The 24,030-nt window shown below is 47.9% G+C and overlaps 1 protein-coding gene across 2 annotated transcripts in view; it reads right to left on the bottom strand.

Moving 5' to 3' along the window:
- The window catches only part of SLCO3A1 (solute carrier organic anion transporter family member 3A1), a 373,911-nt gene that overhangs the window by 273,718 nt on the left and 76,163 nt on the right, over positions 1-24,030 (bottom strand). For both annotated transcript variants that reach the window (XM_040256981.1, XM_040256980.1), the window contains exon 2: positions 16,787-17,252. In XM_040256981.1, the coding sequence (XP_040112915.1) occupies positions 16,787-17,252 (466 nt within the window). The remainder of the gene's footprint in view (positions 1-16,786; positions 17,253-24,030) is intronic.

Raw genomic sequence — 24,030 nt, 5'->3', positions numbered from 1 at the left:
AGCCAACCAACAGTCAGTCCCATAAAGACAGAAGCAGTGATTCCACTCATATAAGCTAACCAAGTCAGTCCCATAAAGACAGAAGCAATGATTCCACTTACATGAGCTAACCGACAGTCAATCCCATAAAGACAGAAGTAGTAGGGTGGCTGTCAGAGGCTGGGAGCTGATTAGCGGATACATGGTTTCGGTTTTGCAATATCATGAAGTTTTGGAGATCTGATGCACAATAATGTGAGTACGCTTAACACTACTGAACAGCACATTTGAAAATGGTTACCATTGTAAATTTTATGTTGTGACTTTTTTAGCCACAAATACATCTTAAAAAAAAAAAAAGGCTAGAAATATGGATCCAGAGTCATGAACTGGAAGCGTTCACTTGCCCAAATTTCCAACTCTATTCCTGATTGATTCGTAGGTTGAACACTTGGTCACTCCCAGCTGATTTCTGCCCTCTGAACCTTTTCTCTACTCCCCCAAGTAGACCAGTGAAAAAGGGGTCACTTGTCCACGGGAACAAGACCTTAGTAAAGTGTGGCTTGAAGACCTCACTCCATTGCACTTTGCAGATACTGCATTTTAAAATATTTATTTATTTGGCTGTGCCGGGTCTTAGTTGCAGCACTCAGGACCTTTTGCTGCGTCATGCAAGATCCTTCGCTGTGACACATGGACTCTCAAACTGTGGCTCTCAGGCTCAGTAGTTGTGGCATGTGAGCTTAGTCGCCCCTCAGCGTGTAGGACTTTAGTTCCCCAAACAGGAATTAAACCCATGTTCCCAGCATTGCAAGGCAGATTCTTAATCACTGGACCACCAGGGAAATTCCGATATCGCAATTTTTACAAATTCACAGCGGCAACCCTGCATCAGGCAAGCCTATCAGAACCATTTCTTGCTCACTTTGTGTCTCTGCCATGTTTGGATAATTCTTGCAAAATTTCAAACCCTTCACAAGCAAAAAGATGACAACTCACTGATGGCTCAAAGGATGGTTAGCATGTTTTAGCAATAAAATATTTTTTAATTAAGAAATACACATTGGTTTTTTAAGACATAATGCTACTGAAAACTTAATAATTGAGTACAATATAGTACAGTATAAACAGGAGGGCTTCCCAGGTGGCTCAGTTAAAGAATCCACCTGTCAATGCCAGAAACGTGGGTTTTGACCCCTGGGTCAGGAAGTTACCCTGGAGAAGGAAATGGCAACCCATTCCAGTATTCTTGCCTGAAAAATGCCATGGACAGAGGAGCCTGGTGGTCCATAGGCCACAGCATCGCGAAGAGTCAGACACGACTGAACAACTGGACATGCATGCACACATGGAATAGTATAAACACAACTTTTATATGTGTTGGGAAACCAATAAAGTCTTATAACTCACTTTATTGCGCTATTTGCCTTATTGCAGTGGCCTGGAACAGAACTTGCAGTCTCTCCGAGGTCTGCCTGTACAGAGGAGAGTGTTCATCTACTTGGACATCAGGTCCCCCAGATTGACTAAAGGAGGGCTCTGTCACCATCTGATCCATCCTGTAACTACTTTATCCTGCCAACGCAGTTCATTTCCATAAATGTTCTATGCTTGAAGTTCTTCCAAACCCCACTGGGCTGAACAACAACGGTGGAGGCCGATTATTTCCCCAGAAAGAAAGGCCCTTGGGAACTGACCTTCTTTCACCCTGTTGATATCCACCTGCTCTTTTTCTTTCTCCCATGTTCATCTCTGGCCCATGAAGTCTTTCTCATCCTACCTTCTCACTAGTTTTGTCCCAGTTACAGTCTAGTAGGTTCTAAAATCACTCCCCAACTTACACAGAAAAGCAAGGCAGTGGAGCCAAGCCTGGGAGTAAAAACAAGTCAAATCCAAGTTGCATAACAGGGGTGAACGTTCACCAATTAAACGCTGCTAGGTCTCCAATGTAAACAAAACCGTCTGTGGCGGGTGCTTCTCTCACTCTACTACAGGGAGATTGTGAAAACAAGTCACATGGGGTTTCTGGTGGGAAGAAAGCTTTATCTGATGAGAGTTTAAAAAATTCCCATGGGGAAAACCAGGGCCGGAGCAGTCTGTACCCATGAGACCTCTCCTGGCCTGGAAACTCATCACCATTTCATACTTTACTGCTAAAACAACCCACAGCTTTAGGTATTTAGTATAGCAAAAAAAAAAAAAGAGAGAGAGAGAAAAAAAAAATCAGGTAGTGAAGCCATTTTTAGCAGCAGAGCAGACTTGGGGTCCTGTTTATGCTGGCGGCATATTATACTGTCTATGGGCAGGGGAGGGGAGCCTACGGTGGGAAAGATACAGGGTAATGGAGTTGTTTAGCTGCTAAATCGTGTCTGACTCTTTGCAGCTTCATGGACTGTAGCCTGCCAGGCTCCTCTGGAACCTTCCGGCCAAGTGTACTGGAGTGGGTTTCCGTTTCCTTCTCCAGGGCAATCTTCCCAACCCAAGGATAGAACCTGCATTGGCAAGCGAGTTCTTTACCACTGTGCCACTGGGCCTTGCCACCTACCAGCTGTTCGACCCTGGACAAGTTGCTCAGCCTCCCTCGGCCTCAGATTCCTCATTGGTACACTGAGAATAACAATCCTAGTTGCGAGCAAGGGTGACCACACGCACAGCTCCCGTTTCCCGTTCGACATACAGCAAACAGTCAAGTGAGAGCTAGTGTACTGAGTGTCACTGTGGTCATTATCCAAACCCATGGGTGCTTAACACACTTGTCTAAACACACTGACAGCTGCTAAGTGTTCTTGGTGACAACAAGGGATCCTAAAATTAAACACTTGCTCACAGCCAGTAACAAGGCCGGATTAAAAAAAAATAAAACAAAAGCACCAGTGTGGGAGACATTTTGTCCTTTATACAGCCCAATGGCTTTTGAATCTTGTCTTTAGTTCCAGAATCACAAAGCATTAATGCTTAACTTAAACCAACACAGTTCGTCTGGCTGGATCAAGACAAGATTTTTCCCCCGTGATACAAAATGTACAGACTGAGGCCAGGGTAGGGGAAATGATCTAGATCTAAGAATAAACACCACTGGGTTTCGAAAGGTTCCCAGTGTCCATACACAATTTTAGAATCTATTAGATCCTTGCTGTGTTAATGAGGTCTCTTGCTGGGAATCCAAATTCCCTTTGTAAACTCCATTAACAACCCACAAGGCAGGTGGGAAGCTGGGAACGTGCTTATGGTAATAATGCCTTGCCCAGGAAGGGAGGCAGTGGGAAATCACATCCATTCGCATCACATGCTTAGAACCTCAAAGAGAAAGGGGGAAAAGCATGTTTCCTTGGAGACAGATTAGGATGAGCTTAACTCCAAGCCCCCCTGTACCTCTCATACTTGAAATAAGAGGCAATGGTAATTGGTAAAGACAATAAGGTTTCTCAAATGCAACAACTATCCTAAAAACTCTGGGATAAAATATTACCCACAGAAAGTCTGCCAAGTCTATTTATGTCCTCAGATGATTTTTTAATTGAAGTGTAGTTGATTCACAATATGTTAGTTTCAAATGCATAGCACAGTGATTCAGTTTTACATGTACATGTATTTTTTCCAGATTCTTTTCCCTTAAAGGTTATTATAACATATTGGTATAGTTCCCTGCACTATACAGTAGGTCCTTGTTGGTTACCTACTTTATATATAGTAAGCACATCTATGCTCACCGAGCTTCTCCAATGCACAGTGGTAAAGAATCAGATGAGGGGTCGATCACTGGGTCAGGCAGATCCCCTGGAATAGGAAATGGCAACTTCCTCCAGTATCATTGCTGGGGAAATCCCACGGACAGAGGAGCCTGGCAGGCTACAGTCCATAGGGTTGCAAAGTCAGATACTACTGAGCACAAGCAGAGGGATATGTTCATTACAACCTAATTGCTCTCTCCTCTCCCTTTTTCTCTTTGATAACTATAAACTTGTTTTCTATGTCTGTGAGGCTCTGCTTTGTAAATAAGTTCATGTGCATCTTTTTAATTTGGAGAGGGGGAGTCAGCATTCTCAGATGAGTTTTTGGAGACCCCTCACAACTTTTTGCCTATCTGTTTTCCTTTTAATTGCCCCCAAAGAATTTTCCTTAGTGAGAACACGTGGAAAGTTTTGACTTTGAGAGTGCAGATTCCATTCATGATCCAAGTGCATTTTTAAAATGCTTTTGCTTTTAGAGCAAAAAAGGAAAAGTTTTGATTTTTCCTATCTGTGCATCAAACTGGCACAGAAAATTTGCTGAATATTATCCCAAACACCCAGGGTTAGGCTGAAAGAAGCGATGTAAAATTTCAGCCTCCAAAGAATTTATTTTTGGGGGGTTGGAGGGGAAGGAACAGGAGGATGAGGGCTGAGAGGGTGTCTCCAGTACCACTGAGAACACATTCTGACTTTGCACCCACAGTTGCCTAAGTTCCTGTCGTAAGTATAGTGTCTCCCCAGGGAACACAACAAGTTGAGGACTGCGCAGTGAACCACATTCCAGCCCCCAAATGCCATCCGTCACACCATACAACTTATCACCTCGACTCTCTTGGTTTATCTTATCCCCCGTCTCCAGTCATCAGGGTCTGCTCAACATAAGGACTTTCAGGGGTTTTAACCTTTCTGGGGTCAAAAACCTCTTAGAGAATCCAGTGAAAGGCTCCATGCCAAGAGTGTGTACATGTATCTCCATACCACCTTAAAAGGTCATGGACAACTCCCCCTAAAGCACATCCAACAACATTTAGCATCAAATAGCCCACTTAAGCAGCACTCAATTTCTCTCGACATCCTCCAGGCAAATTCACCAAGCGCAATTCTCAAGACTACATGCAAGTTTCTATTAGTGTCCAAAACAGATAATCAAAAAGGACCTTCTGTATAGCACATGGAACTCTGCTCAATAGTCTATAACACCCTATAGGAGAAAAGCTTTTGGAAAGAGGATAGATACATGTAAATGTACAACTGAATCGGTCTGCTGTGCACCTGAAACTAACACATTAAGGTTTGTTTTTATTGGGGTATAGTTGCTTTACAATGTTGTTAGGTTCTGCTGTGCAACAAAGTGAATTGGCTATATGTACACATATATTCCCTCCCTCTCGGACCTTCCTCCCACCCCCTCTACCCATCTCGGTCACCACAGAGCACTGAGCTGAGCTCCCTATAACACAACACAGTTAATCAACTATACTCCAATATAGAATAAAATTTTTTTAAATTAAAAAGCAATTAAAAGTTCTTATGAGTGTCCTTGAGCCACCGAATGCTTTAGAATCTTCAGATTTTATCTGCCACGTGGGCAAAAACAAGCATGTGCCTGTATACACACACACCACACACACACACATGGCTTGGCAAAAATAAATGGCAAAGCTGAACTGGGACTGGAACATATTCATTTAGTTTATTCATTCCTGACACTATGAAGTCATTAGAGGAAGTAAGGGTAGCTTTGGCGAGCAGAGCTGTGTGAAGCAGCCAGGGTTGGTTATGTTTTTCCATCCAATAAATAGCACCACTGAATAAGCTTCATGGGCTCAACACTCTCCTGCCCACATAAGCCATTTGCTATTAAATACTTATTGTTCCTGCACAAAGCCTACTACCAGGTTATTTTTAAATACTTGTACTTTTTTTTTCCTCCAGGGGAGTGGGGAGTGGGTAGGGAGAAAGTGGAAGGGGCATACTTGTGGCCTCAGGGTCCCTATCCTGCATCTTATCTTAAATGTCTATGAAATAAAGAGAACTTAACCTGAACCTTCAACCTAACCCATTGATTGGATGTACAGGGTCATGTGTTCATTAGTTCTTTAGAGTAAGAACATTACGAACAGCCAGTGTTTTGATCACCAGCCAGATGTCTGACATGAGGACTGAAACACCCAACCCTGTGGGAAGGTGCTTAGTCCGACCTCAAAAGGACATCAATCCACTCCAACTCTGACCTGCCATGACCAGGATTTAAGCTGCGTTAGGCAGGATCCTCTGGAAGAAGAGATGGCAGCTCACTCCAGTATTCTTGCCTGGAGAATCCCATGGACAGAGGAGCCTTGCGGGCTACAGTCCACAGGGTCACAAAGAGTCTGATACAACTGAAGTGACTTAGCACAGGCAGGATCCTGGGGCTTCCCTGGTAAAGACCCTGCCTGCAATGCAGGAGACCCCAGTTCAATCTCTGGGTCAGGAAGATCCCCTGGAGAAGGGCACAGCAACCCATTTCTGTATTCTTGCCTAGAAAATCCCGTGGACAGAGAAGCCTGGCTGGCTGCAGTCCACAGGGTCGCAAAGAGTTAGACACGACTGAAGCGACTAAGCAGTGGCTCACGCGGGATCCTAGTCCACAACATTTGACTGCAGATGCTGGGAGAGATAACTTATGTGCTCAAGGGGATTCTCAGGAGAATTCCAGTTGGAATTCAAGCTTCAGGCGGGATCCAGGGAGCCCACGTGCCCTCTCTCATTCCCGGTGGTCTACTTTCCTTTGAGATCAAGTTCAGCTCATGTGAAAACAAAGATGGACATTGGAATTTGTGGGCATAAAGAGGTATTACAGCTTCAGTCCTGGAAGAGAAAGTAAGAGAGCTCTCTCTACCCCCGACCCAGCCCTCCAGTCCATTTTTCAAACCTCATTGTGGACTCTGGTCATCTCACTCCTGGGGCCAATCATTGCAGACCAGAGTCTTTCTCTGTGTCACGTCCGGCCATGCCTGGCCCATCTCTGCTCATCTCTGGCAGTCCGTAAGAACCACATAGGATGGGGAGATCCAGTTTCCCAGTGAAAACAATGAGGTTCTAGACAGATCAAAACAAACATCCACAACACAGACGCTTCTGTGAAGCATTGTAACAATCAAGAATTCTCTAGCAATGAAGAACTCACACCCCACTGAAGAGGAAGGTCATTAACCTATAATCCCAAATCTAACAACGGGAAGTCATAACCCTCTATAGAAACAAAACCCTTCATGGTGTTTGCTCTCCCAGAAAGCTTCCTGTAGGTGAAAGGAAAAAAGGAAGTCAAGCCAAGACTATTCTGAGAAAGGGGAAGTAAAAGGTCAGAAGTAAACTAAAGAAAAGAAGATGCATGCTATTCAGGAAAATACAACACCTCTAAAACTTTCATTGAAGCGTAATACCTGTGTTACAGTCAAGAAGAAAAGTACTAGAAAGGGGTCTGCTGTCAACCACCAAGCACAGTAAGAGGCTGGTGGTAAAGAAGTAACAAACAGGAGACTCAGGTGCTTACGGAAGGAAAATTCCCTTCCGTGCATCTTCACCGTCCCCAGGAATCTTCTCTAGGTCAGCCTGGGCCCTCTCTGGTCTTCCTTTCTGTCTATCAAACACTACGATGCTGTGTTCCCAAACCCCTGAGCATGGGGCTTCCCAGGTGGTCCAGTGGTTAACACTCCAAGCTTCCACTGTAACAGTCTGCACTTCCACGGGTTCAGTCCCTTGTCGAGGAACTGAGATCCAACATGCTGTATGGCATGGCCAAAAAAAATAATAATAGTTAATTTGAAAAAATAAAATCCCTGAGCAAAGATGCTTTCACACACAGAATCAACATCCACAAGCCCCAACCAGCCCTATATGGGATTGGTTTCCCAATGTTCCCTTCAGGGAACCTTCAAGAGGATTCTTCTTCCTCTACCTACAGTCCTTCCCAGGTGGCGCTAGTGGTAAAGAACCCGCCTGCCAATGCAGCAGACGTCAGAGATTCCGGTTCGATTCCTGGGTTGGGAAGATCCCCTGGAGGAGGGCATTGCAAGCCCCTCCAGTATTCTTGCCTGGGAAATTCCATGGACAGAAGAGCCTGGTGGGCCACAGTCTGGGGGCAGGGGGTCACAAGAAGTCGGATATGAGTGATCACACACGCGTGCATGCAGCAGATGTCGGAGGGGTCCTCAGGACAAGGGCACCAACACTCACTGTGGCCCAAAGTCTCTTTTCATGACACCTTATGCCTCCCTCACTTACCTTCTAGAAAAAGCCACAGCAAGGCCAAACAGCTGGTTTCCAGCTCCCAGTGAGTCTATCTGAACAAACCTGAGCTTCAGCAGATGTGGATGAGGTTACAGTCACAGAACTACCCATCACCCAAATGTCTCCCCAACTCATTCCAGATCTTCTAGACTGACAAAAACACTGTGCAGCCATCTCAAATGATGTTGACTGTTCGTGAGACACCAAATAGTCTTTCATTGGCAGAAAGCAAGTTTACTTAGACTATGGTCTTAATGAAGTAAAACTAAATACAAAGGGAAAAAAAATGGCTGAGGACTTCCCTGGTGGTTCAGTGGTTAAGACTATGCCTTCCAATGGAGGGGAGCCGAGTTCAATCCCTGGTCAGGGAACTGGATCCCACATGCCTCAACTAAGGCCTGGCATAGCCAAACAAATATTATAAAAGATGAAAATGGCTGGAAGAAAATATACCTAAACATTGACAATTTCCTATAGGTATCTGCTTAAAAAGTATTTGTTTTCTTATTCTATTTTGTTTTTCCCAATTTTACTGAGACAAGAAAACATTCTTTTAAAAACTGAACAAATATTAAGAAGCAAATTAAGAAGCAATGTGCTGGAACCCAGAAAGCCATCAATATATCACATTAGGGCAATGGCCATACTCTGGGGTGCTTCTGACTTAATACAAACCAGATCACCTGCTGCTTGGGGCAGCTATAGCACTTTCTGTATTTTGAGATGAGCCACAGGAAGGGGTCTGCAGGCAAATAAGAGCCCTGTTGATTTAATTCAGGATGGAGGAGGTTGCTCATCTAAGATCTACTAGATGGATGATATTTGGACTGAAAATCAAGATCCAATCACTCTTATCAAAAGACCTGCCCTTGTATTTAAACAAGTCAATTGCTTTTTCCTGCCTCCTGTTTCTACACCTGGAAATGGAGACAATACAACCACAAAGATGAAGAGGGCAGCAGTTATTGGCCTCCACCATGGCATGATACTTAATATCCAAGCAAAGCCTCGCTTGGTAGATTCAAAGCTCACTTTATTGATAAGGAAACAGGCTCAGGTTAACTGAAAATGTGTCCAAAATCCTGGTGGGCAGGTCAGTGGAGGAGCCAGGATTTGAATCTCAAGACCATCAGAGCCCAAACTCGGAGTCTTGCCCAAGGTCACCCAGGCAGGGAGCACAGCAGTGATCCCATGAATCCTAGGGCATAAATTATGAGCAGCTGAGAATGAATGAGAAATATCCACCAGCCCGGGGAATATGGACATGCCAGATAAGAGCCACACACACGTCTCCTAGCAAGTTGCTAAAACACACTAAAAATGGCATGTGACTGGGGAGAAGGAAAGGATGGAACCCAGCCAAAACAAATCGACTGGTTTTACTGTGTCATTTATTTACAAAAAAAGAAATTAACAAGGGGAACTTTAATATCAGTGAAGCTGCAAGAATATAACGAGCTGTGCTTGCTCCCACAAGGGATGGCTTTTTAATTATTTTTTCAGATGAACTGCAATGACAGTGTATTTGATCCATACCCAACCCACACTCTTTGAAGAGTTAAAGCACATTTTACCCAATGTCAAGTTAAAATAAAAACTCATCAGAGGCAAAATAACTCTGGACTCCCAGGGCTCAGAAGAGAAATTTAGTTCTCTTTGGTTGCTGCCTGGTATTAGTGACCTTTGTGCTAAACAAACACTTGGCAGATGAAATCTGAGAATAATTCTCTTTGCATCATTAACTGGGACGTGGAGGGCTCCACAGCAGGTTTCAACAGAAGTGGTAAACAAAGAAAACGTGATACATTCGTGTCTAATAGATGTGCCTCCCAACTGGAGGAACCGCTCCGTGTATTCGGGCACCCTGCAAAGATCCCATTCTTGGGAATGAGCAGGCCCTTCACAAAGAATCCATTTCCTCCAGTCGACTCCCACTCAAGTATAGCCTTGTCTCTATCTCTGCATCTTCCCGTGTGTGTGTGTGTGTGTGTGTCAAACACTCACACGACTCAGAATGACCTGGTTTCATCTTAATCCCATTCTGCAATTTTTCCTTTTAGTAAAATTATTTATGCATTTATTTTTGGCTGCACTGGTCTTCATTCCTCTGCGCAGGCTTTCTCTAGTTGTGGCGAGCAGGGCCTACTCTCTAACTGTGTAGGGGCTTCTCATTGCAGTGGCTTCTCTTGTGGTGGAGCATGGGCTCTAGGCATTCACGCTTCCATATCTGCAGCACTCAGATGGGCTCAGTAATTACGGCTCTCAGGCTTAGTTGCTCTGAGGCATGTGGGATCTTCCCAGACCAGGGATCAAACCCCTGAGCCCTGCATTGGCAGGTGGAGTCTTATTCACTGGACCACCAGGGGAGCCCCCATTCTGCATTTTTAAAACATCATCATCCACATGTAATAAAATCGCACAGAACTATACACAGGCACACACAGAAACACACAAATCACTGTACATAATACTGAAAATCTGAATAAACCCCATGGATTATACTCATGTTCACACCACTGTTTTGATACTGTACTACAGTGATGCGAGATGTTGTCATGGGGAGAAACTGGATGGGTGTACAGAGAACTTCCATGCATTTTGCAACAGCTTGTGATTCTATAATTGTTACAAAATAAAAAGTTTTTTAAAAAAACTCCATTCTCAAATAATTCCTTGATTACTGGGAACCAAACAAACAAACACAACACTGAAGTTCTTTATAGAAAAGTTAGGACGAAAGGGGTAGAGGTCTTGTTTGGTTCTAGTCCCCCTGGTTCCTGTTATGAGTTGAATCAGGACCCCCCCCCCCCGCCCCAATTCATATGTTGAAGCCTTAACCCCCAGTTACTCAGCATGTGACTCATTTGGAAATAGGGCCTTAAAGAGGGAGCTGAGGTTACATGAGATCATATGAGTGAATCCCACCTCAATCTGACTGGTGATCTTGTAAGGGGAGGAAGTTAGGACACACACAGAGACACCAGACATGTCAGCACACAGGAGGATGACCACATGCAGATCCAGGAGGAGAAGCCGACATCTGCAAGCCAAGCGAGGTGGCCTCCGGGGGAGCGGGTGCTGACACTGGGGTCTTGGGCTTTCAGCTTCCGTAACTGTGAGAAAATAAATCTTCCACTGCTTACGCCAGGGGTCTGCAACCTCCAGGATCTAGTGCTGTTATGATCTGAGGTGGAACTAACGTAATCATAATATTTCTATTTATTTATCAAGTTTATATTACTTGCTTATATATTTGTATTTATCATCATTTTATCTATATATTATTCTATCCTAAAGGAAATCAGTCCTGACTATTCACTGGAAGGACTGATGTTGAAGCTGAAACTCCAATACTTTGGCCACCTGATGCGAAGAGCTGACTCACTGGGAAAGACCCTGATGCTGGGAAAGATTGAAGGCAGGAGGAGAAGGGGACGACAGAGGATGAGATGGCTGGATGGCATCACTGACTCAATGGACATGGGTTTAAGTAAACTCTGGGAGTTGGTGATGGACAGGGAGGCCTGGCGTGCTGCAGCCCATGGGGTCGCAAAGAGTTGGACATGACTGAGCGACTGAACTGAACTGATTATTCTATTAACATTTCTATTATTAAAGTACACAATCAATGTAAGGCATTTGAATCATTTTGAAACCACTCTCCCCCAACTGGGTTGGCAGAAAAATTGTCTTCCACAAAACCGGTCCCTGGATGGGGACCACTGGTTTAAGCCACTCAGTCTGTGGTGCTACATTACACAGTCCAGACATGACTGAAGCGACTTAGCAGCAAAGCAATACAGCACCCAAAGCCTGCATGCCCCATTCACCTGGTCCTGCCCCCGAGTAACAAGCCCTCCAGCCTCGGCATCATCCCTCATGAGGAGGGAAACAGCGGCTGAATGTAGGCGGAAACCAAATCAAGTAAGGATCAGAGGTCCTAGCACAGAATACCCACGTTTTAGGTGCCCTTCCCTGCCCATGCAAGGCTGGCACTCAGCAGCTGCGGGGCGACCAAACATGGAAGAGGGGTCACCACTTCCCAAAGTGGACCCATAGGGCAGACCAGAGCCAGCGCGTGGAGCATTGTAAGGAGACAGATTTCCAACACGATGTAAGGGCAATTTCCCAATGGTGATCGTGGTTCTGATGGAATGAACAGCCAAGTGAGAGTACATTGTCCACAGTTCTGGAGAGAGGTGAGGGGAACACGGAATCCTCCAGCTCTGATCTGCACCCATCGATACTCAAAGCACCATGAAACAGGGCAAAAGTCCTTCCAGACCCCGGACTTGCATTGTTAGTCAGGACTCCCAACTCTCCTCCAACTCTCTATTCTGCTTTCGCACCCATTCCCCATTCCAATTGCATCTCTGCCTTTGGATTTGAGACACCCAGCGCTCTTCTCACCTTTCTGGCACCTCTGATTTTTCCCTGAGAGAGGCTTCAGGCTGTCTTGAGGAATGCCCTCACATGCTCCTGACTCCCTGGAGCATCCCCCAGCCCTCTGTCCCCTGCCCTACCCACCTCAGCCCTGTCCCAGATGTACCAAAACAAACATCACTCTCAGATCCTGTGCTCAGCCCCATTTATTATCTTAGGCAAGTTACTTAACCTTTCAGAATCACAGTTCACTTGTCAGCTTTGTTTTATAAGAGCAAAACTTAAAAAAAAAAAAATCCACATTCAGTGATAGAGGGCATTTAATATTATTGTATAGATCCACAAGGGAATATGATGTATACAGAAAGATCATCATTGAAGAATATTTAATGACCCAGGGAAATGTTCAAGAAATATTGAGAGTGAAATACAGTAGCAAAATGTTAATGATAAAATCCTCTTTTGTGTGGAGAAAAGCATAACAATGCAGAAAAGGAGGATTTTATAGAAACACAAAGCTAAGAGTAATTACTCTTAAATGATTCCTTTTCTATACTTTTCACAGTGAACATGTAATACTTTTCAACTAGAAATAAAGTTATTAAAAAAAAAAAAACAAACAAACCTTACCACTCTCCTTTGGAGCCTTTTCCTTCCCAAAGGGGAAAAAAAAACAAGGCACCAACCGATTGACATAGCAACTTAATGAAAGGACCCGGCAAATCCATTAGCCTACTTACTGTTGCCAACAATGCAACAGGCTGTGTCTGAACTCGGTGAAACAGAATAGCTAAGAAAGCTGAGCTTGTGGAAGGTCAGAACATGGGCGAGTAGGAGGAGCAGCTCCCAGAGGTCGGCTGGTGGACCCCATTCACGCCCCAACCCACACGGTCCCCCCGACACTCTGCTCCCTCAGTCCCTCTGGGGAGAGAGAGCGCCACGTGCCACCCCGGGTCCCCCTCTGGCTGGGCCGTGAGGCTTGGCTCCACACTGTGTGGTCCTGAGAAGTCTGCCAGCAGAGCGGTGTCCCCGTTCATCAGGTTTTGTCCCCTGGTAATGAGTTCCCCTGGCTCCCTCCCCAGGCTGGGCAGGGGCGGCCGCAGAATCGTGCCAGGCCTAGAAGCTCCTTGTGAATGACCATCCCGGAATCCGGGAGTTTGGCAGTAATTCAGCCTCAAGAGGCTGGAGCAAACAGTCACTTGGGTGGAAAATATCAGCTTGATTCGAGATGGAACACTTCCCTTTTCCCCTGGCTATAGGGGTCTAGGTCAGAGCCGGGGATGTGCTGATGGCACCCAGCTGGTGACTCACGATACAGGTAACCCATTGTAAGTCACCAATGCAGAAGCACACTGCTGCCGAAACATAGGATTTTGTACAACCAAAAGCTAAGAGGGATTATTCAAGGGGTAGGACTTGTCACCAGTGGCCTGTGGCTGGACTGATGCTGACACCCCTAGGGAAGGAGCAGCTGTGAACCGCCTGTGCTTCACACGTGCAGGGTTTAAAACCCTTTCAATCCCCAGTTCTCACTCCTGTCAGGCCTGTGATCAGATGGCTGGCCGTGGACCTCTCAACCAGGTCCGCAGGGGCAGAACCAAGAGGCACACAGGCTACTCCACCCTGACGGGTGGTGGGTATCCATTGACACCTACCTCCCAGGGCCAGTCCCTTCAGACTGTCCTGCAGGGAGTTAAGACGCCATAATTCATACCTATCCCATTCGGTCAGTTCCCCTAAATACTTCCAAAGCCAAATTAAACAGCTTCAGAAACTAGCTCCCTCTCACAGGAGATAAACGCCAAAACAGTCCCATGGTCACAAACATGTTTTATGACTTGTACAGTAAATGATCGGACCAGTTATGCTCTGCGTATGCATGGCCTTCTTAAACTGTCCCTGGAGAATTCCAACCATGCAGGGAACAAAAGGCCACCTACGGAGGCCAATCTGTGCAGAAGCTTGCTCTCTGTTGCTCAAAACACAGACCCAAGAAACCAGCTCAGAAGCACTCAGGAAGGCCTGCTCACAACCCCGGACTGTCATGTCTTGGAATCTGGCCAGACGCCACCAAGCTGCCCACACACCACACAGACACACTCCCAACTCTGGGAATGCTAAACTGTCAGAGAGGAAAAGGAGGCCCAGCTAGAAATCTGGTTGAGACATTCCTCCTACTAGAGAGTCACTGTAAATCCCAGAGAAAAAGTCTCAGAACTAGAGAAAGGCTGTGCCTGCTACAGTCAACCCTATAGCCCAAGCTTCCATCTCTCACAAAACCGAAATGAGTCCACATCCTAAGCTTGACCTATGAACCAGGCCCCATCCGTGCTGGAAAATGCCTGACTCATCAGGGTAATGGAGAAGGCAATGGCACCCCACTCCAGCACTCTTGCCTGGAAAATCCCATGGACAGAGGAGGCTAGTGGGCTGCAGTCCATGGGGTCGCTAAGAGTCGGACACGACTGAGGGACTTCACTTTCACTTTTCACTTTCATGCATTGGAGAAGGAAATGGCAACCCACTACAGTGTTCTTGCCTGCAGAATCCCAGGGATGGGGGAGCCTGGTGGGCTGCCATCTATGTGGTCACACAGAATCGGACACAACTGAAGCCACTTAGCAGCAGCAGCAGCATCAGGGTAAACGACCACAAGAGGACGCTGAGCATGCAAGCTCCGGGCGTGGGCTCCAAGCAGAGGTCATCCACCTCACCTGTGGCTTCAGGAGAGATGCCAGGGAGACGTTTTTCTACTTGATTTCATCGTGAGACACAAGAGCTCAGCGTTTTGCTCCCCTTTTCCTTCTCTGGGCTCTGATTTATCTACTTGCTGTTACTGCTACCAAAGTCTCTCTATCCTGGGGTACCAGAGTGATATCAGTCAAGTCAGAGTCCAGTGGCCTGGCTGGACCTGGGGAGACTGTTTTGGCTACAGGCTGTGGCCCATTCCCTGGCCTGCAGCAGACTCATGCTGGAGGGGTTTTCACTGAAGCCTTAAAAGCATCAAAATGCAGATGATTTCCTTAGACCCCTCTCCCCACTGCGCCCACCTTCAGGCACAATTACGGAAACCCCTAAGCACAGGGTGGAGGGACTAGCCATCAGTCCTTTGTGTTCCACAGTAGGCTGTGACCAGGCCCACAAGCTCTCCACCCTTTGATGGGGAGATGCACTCTCACCTTTCTACTCTAGAGCCTGTTCACAGAGGGTTAGGACATACGACGTATGCATTCAATAGAGTCATCTACCTCACAGGTAGGACATGAAGTCACCGAGGACAGTCAGCATTCAGGGGTAACTGCCTTGAACCCTCCTGTCTCAGACAGCCCGGCCAGCGTATTGGGGAAACTTGGCAGGTAGGAGGCTTTTTGACCAATTCTGTTCAAGTTCTAGTTTAACCTAAACCTCCATATTGTAATTAACTTTATGCTCCAAGGCACACTGCTTTCGGGAGGCATAGAGCTTCTGCAGGTGTTGGTAATTTATTTTACTTTCTTCCCAAAGCTTAAGCACTCAGTGACGGGTCAAATCATAGAAGCTAACAGATGGTGGGAGGCAAAACTAAACTCAATAAACAAGAAAATGGAGATGCTCGGCAGGCCAGCCCTCGCCCTACAAGTGACCATGCGATAGTGCCCAGAAGCACTGACTGAGAAGCTCATTTGCTCTAAGTGTAATTCAACCCCTGGATGTTTCTTAACCCCAACACTGGCAGATGGTTTCCATCCTCCCAGTATAAAATAACAGAAGTCATTGTAGCACAAAACAAATGTTTTCAAAAGTTCACACGTACCTTATTTCTTCCCAAATATCTGGTTCTAATAAATAACCCCGTTACAGGGGAAAAAACACACACACACACACAGTTACCAACTTTGAATAATACCAAATGCTGGGCATATGCAATCACTTTTATCTTTGAGCTTCAATAAGACAATGACCAGGAGGTCATTTTGATGATTAATAACAGGAGTTTCTAATGTGTAGACCCCCAAGGATTCCTTGGTGGCAAATACCAGGCCGCCCAAAGTCCAAACACACACACAAAGGCAGATAAACATATATATTTAAAACTCCCCTCAATCTCCTCCTCCCCCTTCCCAGGCTTGCTGATACTTATGCACAGCAGAGGTCAAATTCTGCTGCACACTCGAGTCACCTGGGGAGCTCTTTAAAAAATTACAAGTCCAGGCTGCACCCCAAAGACCCCCAGAATTTTCTGGGGTGTGCAATTCAGGCATCAGCATTTTCCCCAAACACCCCCAGTCTGAGAATGAAAGCTCCGGACGAAACTTAAAGTTCTGGGGCCCAAATTTCCTTCCTCTGTTCACACGCCCTGGCCCTGGTTCCCTACACCGGAAATCAGCCACAAAGGGAACCGCGGCCCCACCACCACCCGCCGGCGCTGGCGCAACTCCTACCTATGTAGAGCGAGGAGTCCTTCCTCCGCACGTGGTCGTCGATGTAGGAGACGCCCAGGGGCTGCACGGGGGTAGCACCGATGCCCAGGAGCACCTGGGCCCCAATGAGCAGCAAGTACATCATGTTGGTGGCGGTCCGGCTGCGGCAGATGAGGTCCGGGTCGGGGCCCTGGTCCCCGCCGGAGCCGTTGGCGGCGCAGACGTCGCGGCCCTCGGCGCCCCAGCGGATCTCACCCGCCTCATACTTGTACTGGTGAGTCAGGAACTCGGGCAGCGCCGACAGCAGCGCCCCCAGCGCCATGACGATGCCACCGCAGCCAATGAGGCGCGGCCGGTGCCCGCGCGCCCCGAAGTAGCTCACGAAGAGGATGAGGGCCAGGTTCCCGATCTCGAAGCTGCTGGCGATCACGCCCACGTCAGCACTCTGCAAGTTGAACCTCCGCTCCAGGGTGGTGAGGACGCTCACCTGTGGGGTGCAGAAGGCAGTCTCAAGGCCCGTGCTGATGGAAAGCCCCCGGGAGGCCCCCTTCCCGCCGCGCAGCGCACCTGCACATCCTAAACCCTCCCACCGAGCCTGCTGGTTCGCCTTGTTTTGACCACCTGTGCCAAGTGCTTTACACCTTGAGTCCAAAAACCATTTACTCGGCATGCTAACCGTTCATTCCTGGGGGCTCAGACGGTAAAGAATCTGCCTGCGATTCAGGAGACCTGGGTTCGATCCCTGGGTCGGGAAGATCCCTGGGTGAGGAAACGGCTACCCACTCCAATATTCTTGCCTGGAGAATTCCATGGACAGAGGAGCCTGGCAGGCTACAGTCCCGGGGTGGGGGGGTGGGGGGGTTGCAGAGTCGGATATGACTGAGTGACTAACATTAACATTAACCCTAATTAAACAGTTAAAGAATTAACTTTCCCACGGGCAAAGAAGTTTTCCTTGGCATGTTTCCATCCTGCAAGATTCTGCCTCTACGCATTAAGAACCACCTCCCTGCCCCACAGCCGCCCCGTTTAGGGCTCGTGAAAGTGCAAGTTGCTCAGTCGTGTCGGACTCTTTGTGACCCCATAGACTATAAAGTCCATGGAATTCTCCAGGCCAGAATACTGGAGTGGGTAGCCTTTCCCTTCTCCAGGAGTCTGGTGAAAGTCTTAAAAGGCACATCTTTCACAGACTGTCTCCCAACTACATCCTATCTCTCAAGTCCATGCTGGAGGTATAGGACTCTTGGGCTTTTTACCAGGAGGTAATTAGCAAAGCATATTGAAGGAAATAAAATTACAAAGAGAAAAAAACCTGGGGTAAGCAAAATGGACAAGCCAGATTAGCTCAGTAGGATAATCATTAGCTCTTCACTTCCTTCTGGAAATTTCCAAACACTGGACATTTCTCTCAAGCCCATCAGGTAAATATTTTCCTGACTGTTCTGTGCACTCCAGCTGTATCGACTTTCCTTGGGTCAAACAGTTTGATGACTTTCCCCACCTTTGCATCCTTGTCTGCCCCTCATTTGTTTAACAAATGTCTACTGAATATCTGCTGTTGGCTTCACAATGCCCAGGACACAAGGCAGAAACAGGAGAAGGACAGATCTCAGTGCTCTGTGGCGACCTAAATGGGAAGGGAATCCACAAAGGGGATATGTGTGATTCATCGGGTACAGCAGAGACTAACACAGCGTTGTAAAGCAACTATACGCCAACAAAAATAGAAACACAGGAAACAGGAGGGAGGGTTGACCCCTGGCCTCAAGATGCCCCCCTAGCAGGAAGGTAGACGTGTGTGCTGGGTACATGCTACATTCATGATGCAAAATCACGTAGGAGGGTGAAGAGGAGATGCATTATTTTAGGGTTCCTTGGAGAGAAAACGCAAATAGCCTCCCTGTCCTACTGTGTGCCGTTTCCAGCTGGGTATTAGCCGTGCAGGAGGAGTCTCTGTGATGGGAACCCTAGATGGGCAGGGAAGAGCACTCCAGGCAAAAGCAACGGGGTGAGCGGATGCCGCGTGGCATGACTGCATGGCGGAATGGAACATACGGAGTGGAAAGGTCGGTTGGTAAACACACTATATGGAGTCTCAGAAGCCGCCCTAGAGGAATCAGACAATCCCAGGCCGTGTGGTGAAAAGAACGCAGAGCCTGGGGTGGGGGCAGCTGGCTGGAATCCCACCTAGGATCTCCCTAATTAGCTTCAGGACTTTGATCAACTTAACCTCTCCAAGCCTTGATTTCTTTGGAACAGGAATAATAATGCCTATCAGGCAAGACAGATGTGAAGATTAGACACAACAGTATGAAAAGTCCATTAGCACAGAGTAGCCTTTCCCTACATGTCCGGAGAGGGTCCAGAGAGGCGGGGAAGCAGAGGGGTGCAGAACTAAAGCTCAGGGGCCGTCTGTGACTCGCAATCTCCTTGGGCAAAGGCACCCCATACTTTCACTGTCCCATCTGTAAAATGGGGATAGGGGTGACGCCTCTCAGAGCTGGTGCCAGGAGTAAACACTTGTATGAATAAACGCTAGGTAAGGACCATCCGCAAGCATGGTCACCATTTATCCTTGGGGCTGCCCAGGTGGCGCTAGTGGTAAAGAACTCACCTGCCAATGCAGGAGGACGTAGGAGATGCGGGGTTTGACCCCTGGGTTGGGAAGATCCTCTGGAGGAGGGCATGGCAACCCACTCCAGTAGTCTTGCCTGGAGAATCCCATGGACAGAGGAGCCTGGCAGGCTATAGTCCATAGGGTCACAAAGAGTTGGACACGGCTGGAGTGACTTAGTGTGCAGCACGCACATGTTGGGACCAGCAAAGTGCTAAAAACACGAGTGTGACTCAGGTACGGTCAGCATGTGGAGGATGGATTGAATGGGGACTACAGAAGTAAATCCCCGCAGAAAAAGAGGCTGGGCTATTTGTTATTGAGACAAGGGAGAAGAAAAGGTCAGTACCGTGGCAATGGAAATGAACAAGAATATCTGAGGCAGATATAACATCTTTAGGGAGATTGGGCTGCCTGAGCGCTTGGACATGGGCTGCTAAGGAAAGGGAGTAATAAGAGTCAGTGGATCTAGCCTTCCTCCAAACACATAAATATGAGCACAGGTATCAGCATCCCATACGCACAGCCTTTCTGCAACGTCCACACAAACACACCTGTGCTCATTAACATACCTCCATTCCACCTGCATCCAACCTCTTCCGCACCAGGGACTGGTTTTGTGGAAGACAATTTTTCCAGGGAAGGGCTGGGGGAATGGCTTCAGGATGATGATTCAAGCACATTACATTTATTATGTACTTTATTTCTATTATTATTACATCAGCTCCACCTCAGATCATCTGTCATTAGATCTCAGAGGTTGGGGAGCTCCTGCTCTATTCACCTTTATTATTAAAAAAACAAAACAGTAGCCCAGTAATTCCTGTTAGCCTCCTTTCAACCCCACACATTTAAAAGGACTCCTTTAACCCAGGGGTTTCCAATGCTATCTTCAGATTGGATGCACCCGGGAAGCACTTAAACATTTTAGACGCCAGGTTCCTCTGAGAGTTTCCAAGCCAGGGAGCTGGGATTTTGTTAAAGCCCTCTGGATGCTTCTACCTGGGTTAGCACAGCACTAAGGCAACAACACAAACTACCGCAACCTTTCTGTCAGCCCTGGGCCTGGGGTGTGCTCTGCAGAGCAGGGCCCAGGGCTGTGCACGTCCCTGTTCCTGACCAAGGACAGGATGGCTGTGCTGCCCTCCTTCGTCAGCATTCCCATTCTGATTCCTGTTTCTGTTGTCTTTCTACTCAAACCAAGGCCAGCTCACAACTCGTGCAGCCCGAGCTATAAGTTAGATTGTTTTTCAAGCACCAAGTAGTGGCCATGTTCGAGAAAAGTTTCATGATTCCTGGTCTCATTAAAATGGCTCTCAAATGCTCCCAGAGATCTTGACCAAAGGTCTGGACAAGTGAAAAAGAAGGTTTCATTTAGACCCTTCTTTCCTTTGTAACAGGCTTCCCAGGTGGCTCAGTGGTAAAGAATCTGCCTACCAATGCAAGAGACACAGAAAGATCTTTCCTAATCCGGAAAGATCCCACATGCCACAGAGCAACTAAGTCCGTGGGCCACGACTATTGAGCCTGTGCTCTAGAGCCTGGGAGCTGCCACTGCTGAGCCCATGCTCCCTAGAGCCCATGCTCTGCAACGAGAAGCCACGGCAGTGAGAAGCCCGTGCACTGCAATTGGAGAGCAGTCCTCACTCATCGCAACTAGAGAAAAAGCCCGCACGGCAACGAAGACCCAGCGCAGCCAAAAATGTAAAAAATTAACTAAAATAATAGAAGGCAGTAACAGAAGCGGACATGTGTGGACAGCATCTCCTGGGTGGGCCTTGAACAGGCTGGCGGGTCTGCAATCTGGTGACCCCCATCTGGGGAGGAGAGGGCAACGGCAGCTGGGAGGAAGGACAGGCAGGCATGAGCAGAAGGTGTGTTTCGTTTCTGCCACGAGGCTTCATGACATCCGTCCTGCGGAGCAGATCTGAAATATGACAGCCGCTCTGTTCTAGCAGGTGTGCCCTGTCATAAAACATCACACAGGTGTGGACGATAACGATGACATACGGGTGGCAAGGCAGAGGCAGCTGTGGGCAAAACAAAAAAGAACCTGCTCTTCTAGAGAGCACGGGGGCCCATGCCTGCAACTCTTGTCCTGCCTCAAACCTGCTCCTTGCAGAGTGACCCACAGGGGAGACAGTGGGAGCGCAAACACTGACCGAAACCGCCCACCCTGGCCAGGCACCACAGTGACCCTCTGCCTGAGGTACCTTGTGTACAGGAGGTCCTGGCAGGAACACGGGACTAATGAGCCACTACCAAGAGGAAGAATTCTGGAAGGTCCCACACATCCTACCAACCTCCAGGATCCTCCTCACCGGAATCTCTTCTGGCTGAGGGCTGTGCGAAGGACCCTGAGTCAGAATGAGGGGCCAGAGACAACCTGCAAACTAACCCCACCACCATGAAACCCAGACAGGGGGCCGCGTGGCAGGGCAGTGCTCCTGGGTTCCCTTCCCGTCCTGCTCGCCACCCGGGCGCCCCTTCCCAGTAAAGCCTCTTGCTCTGTCAGCACATGTGTCTCCTGGGAGACTTCATTTCCAAGTGCTAGACAAGAGCCTGCTCTCCGGTCCTGGAAGGGGGCCCCCACTCCTGCAAGAAGAGAAGGAGTAGGTCCTGACCTCCTTGACCCTGTGACCTCTTCAAAGCCTGATGGACACCTCTCTGAATCTAGAGTTAAGCTATACAGATATTCTGAAAAGACACTTTGTGGCCCAGTAATGTCAGAGGCCAATGTCTTCACTTATTTAAACCATAGTTTGGAGAAGTTGAACTACTAGCATGCACAAGGCCATAAACCCACTTGTGGTTCATAGGTGGCAATGAGCAATCCAGCAATGAGGAGGGTGCCTGCCAGCGGCAATGGCTGTCTCCACTTAACAGCTAACGGGACTGATGGCCATGTCTTGATAACTGGAGATGAAGGAAGCTCCAGGAGGAAAAGAGGACGTGTCCTCACCCTGCCCCAAGCAGATACAAAGTGAAAGTGAAGTCGCTCAGTCGTGTCCGACTCTTTGCAGCCCCATGGGCTGTAGCCTACCAGGCTCCTCTGTCCATGGGATTTTCCAGGCAATAGTCCTGGAGTGGGTTGCCATTTCCTTCTCCAGGGGATCTTCCCAACCCAGGGATCGAACCTGGGTCTCCCGCATTGTAGACAGACGCTTTACCGTCTGAGCCACCAGGGAAGTAGATACAAAGTGATTATTAAAAGAATGCAATATTTATCAGGTTTCTGCTATCCCAGTTCAAAAACAAAAAAATACACTTGAATTTCAGAATATCCTGGAGCACTGGTTAAAAACACAGATTACCAAACCCTGAGATGAGGCCCAGGAGTCTGAGGTTTTATAAAAAACCCTGGGTTGGGCTGGGGGGTGCGGTGGGAATCTCTGGTGCCCAGCGTGGGGGAGGTATGAACACCATTGACACTCCAAGTGTCCCACACACATGAAAGTGAAAGTGTTAGTTGCTTAGTCGTGTCCGAATCTTTGCAACCCCACAGACTGTAGCTTGCTGGGCTCCTCTTTCCATGGGGTTCTCCAGGCAAGAATACTGGAGTGGGCTGCCATTTCCTTCTCCAGGGATTTTCCTTCTTCCGACACAGGGCTTGAACCTGTGTCTCCCACATTGCAGGCAAATTCTTTTCTTCCCTGTGTGGACATAACTTACCATCAATTGAGAGCAACAGTTCTCAACCTTCATTGGCAGCAAAATCACCCGGAGGGTATGGGACTGCTGGAGCCCAAGCTCAGAGTCTTCTCTGACTCAGAGCATCTGGGATGCGTCTGGGAATTTACATTTCTAACAAGTTCCCGGGAGATGTGGATACTGCTGATCTACGGACCAGACTTTGAGAAGCACTGCTCTGCTCGGCTCTCTGTCCTCAATAAGCCTGTCTCCCCTCAAGATTAAAAAGCCTGCTTTTTGTTGCTATTGTTTAGTCTCTAAGTCATGTCCTACTCTTTGCAACCCCATGGACTGCAGCCTGGCAGGCCCCTCTGTCCATGGGATTCTCCAGGCAAGAATACTGGAGTGGGTTGCCATTTCCTCCTCTGGGGGATCTTCCCGACCCAGGGAGCAAACCCGCATCTCCTGTTTGGCAGGTGGATTCTTTACCACTGAGCCACCAGGGAAGCCCCCGCTTTTTTTTAAAGAGATGCCAATTGAAAGCCCTCCCTCATTTCTGGCTCACGTCCAGTCTCTCCTCCTCCTATGAGAAAGCTGGGTTGCATCTGGGGAGGCTCACCTCTTAGGGAGTCAGAGGTGCACACTGGGGCGCACTTGCCCAGCGCAGGAAGCCCAGCCCCAAAGGGAGACCTTCAGCTTCCCATGGACAGAGGAGCCTGGCGGGCTGCAGTCCATGGGGTGGCAAAGTCAGAAATGCCATGAGACAGGAGACCATGGACAGATGGGTCTTTTCTCACCTCTGAAAGGGCCAGTGTTACCAGGGGGTCACGGAACAGGCAGCCAAGCTCCTGGAGCAGCAGCTGAAGCTCAGGCTTGCCCGCGTGAGCCCTCCCCCAACCTGTCGGTTTTCTTATTTTGGAGTAGGGGGTGGGGACCAGACTAGAAGAACGTGGAAAACACACCCGCACCACCCCTACCCCACTGGGACTGAGATTCAATGTGTGAGGCGGGGGCCCAGGCG

The sequence above is a fragment of the Oryx dammah genome, unplaced genomic scaffold, assembly GCF_014754425.2.
Source record: "Oryx dammah isolate SB20612 unplaced genomic scaffold, SCBI_Odam_1.1 HiC_scaffold_16, whole genome shotgun sequence".
Classification (NCBI taxonomy): domain Eukaryota; kingdom Metazoa; phylum Chordata; class Mammalia; order Artiodactyla; family Bovidae; genus Oryx; species Oryx dammah.
This window is presented reverse-complemented; position numbering and strand designations above follow the sequence as displayed.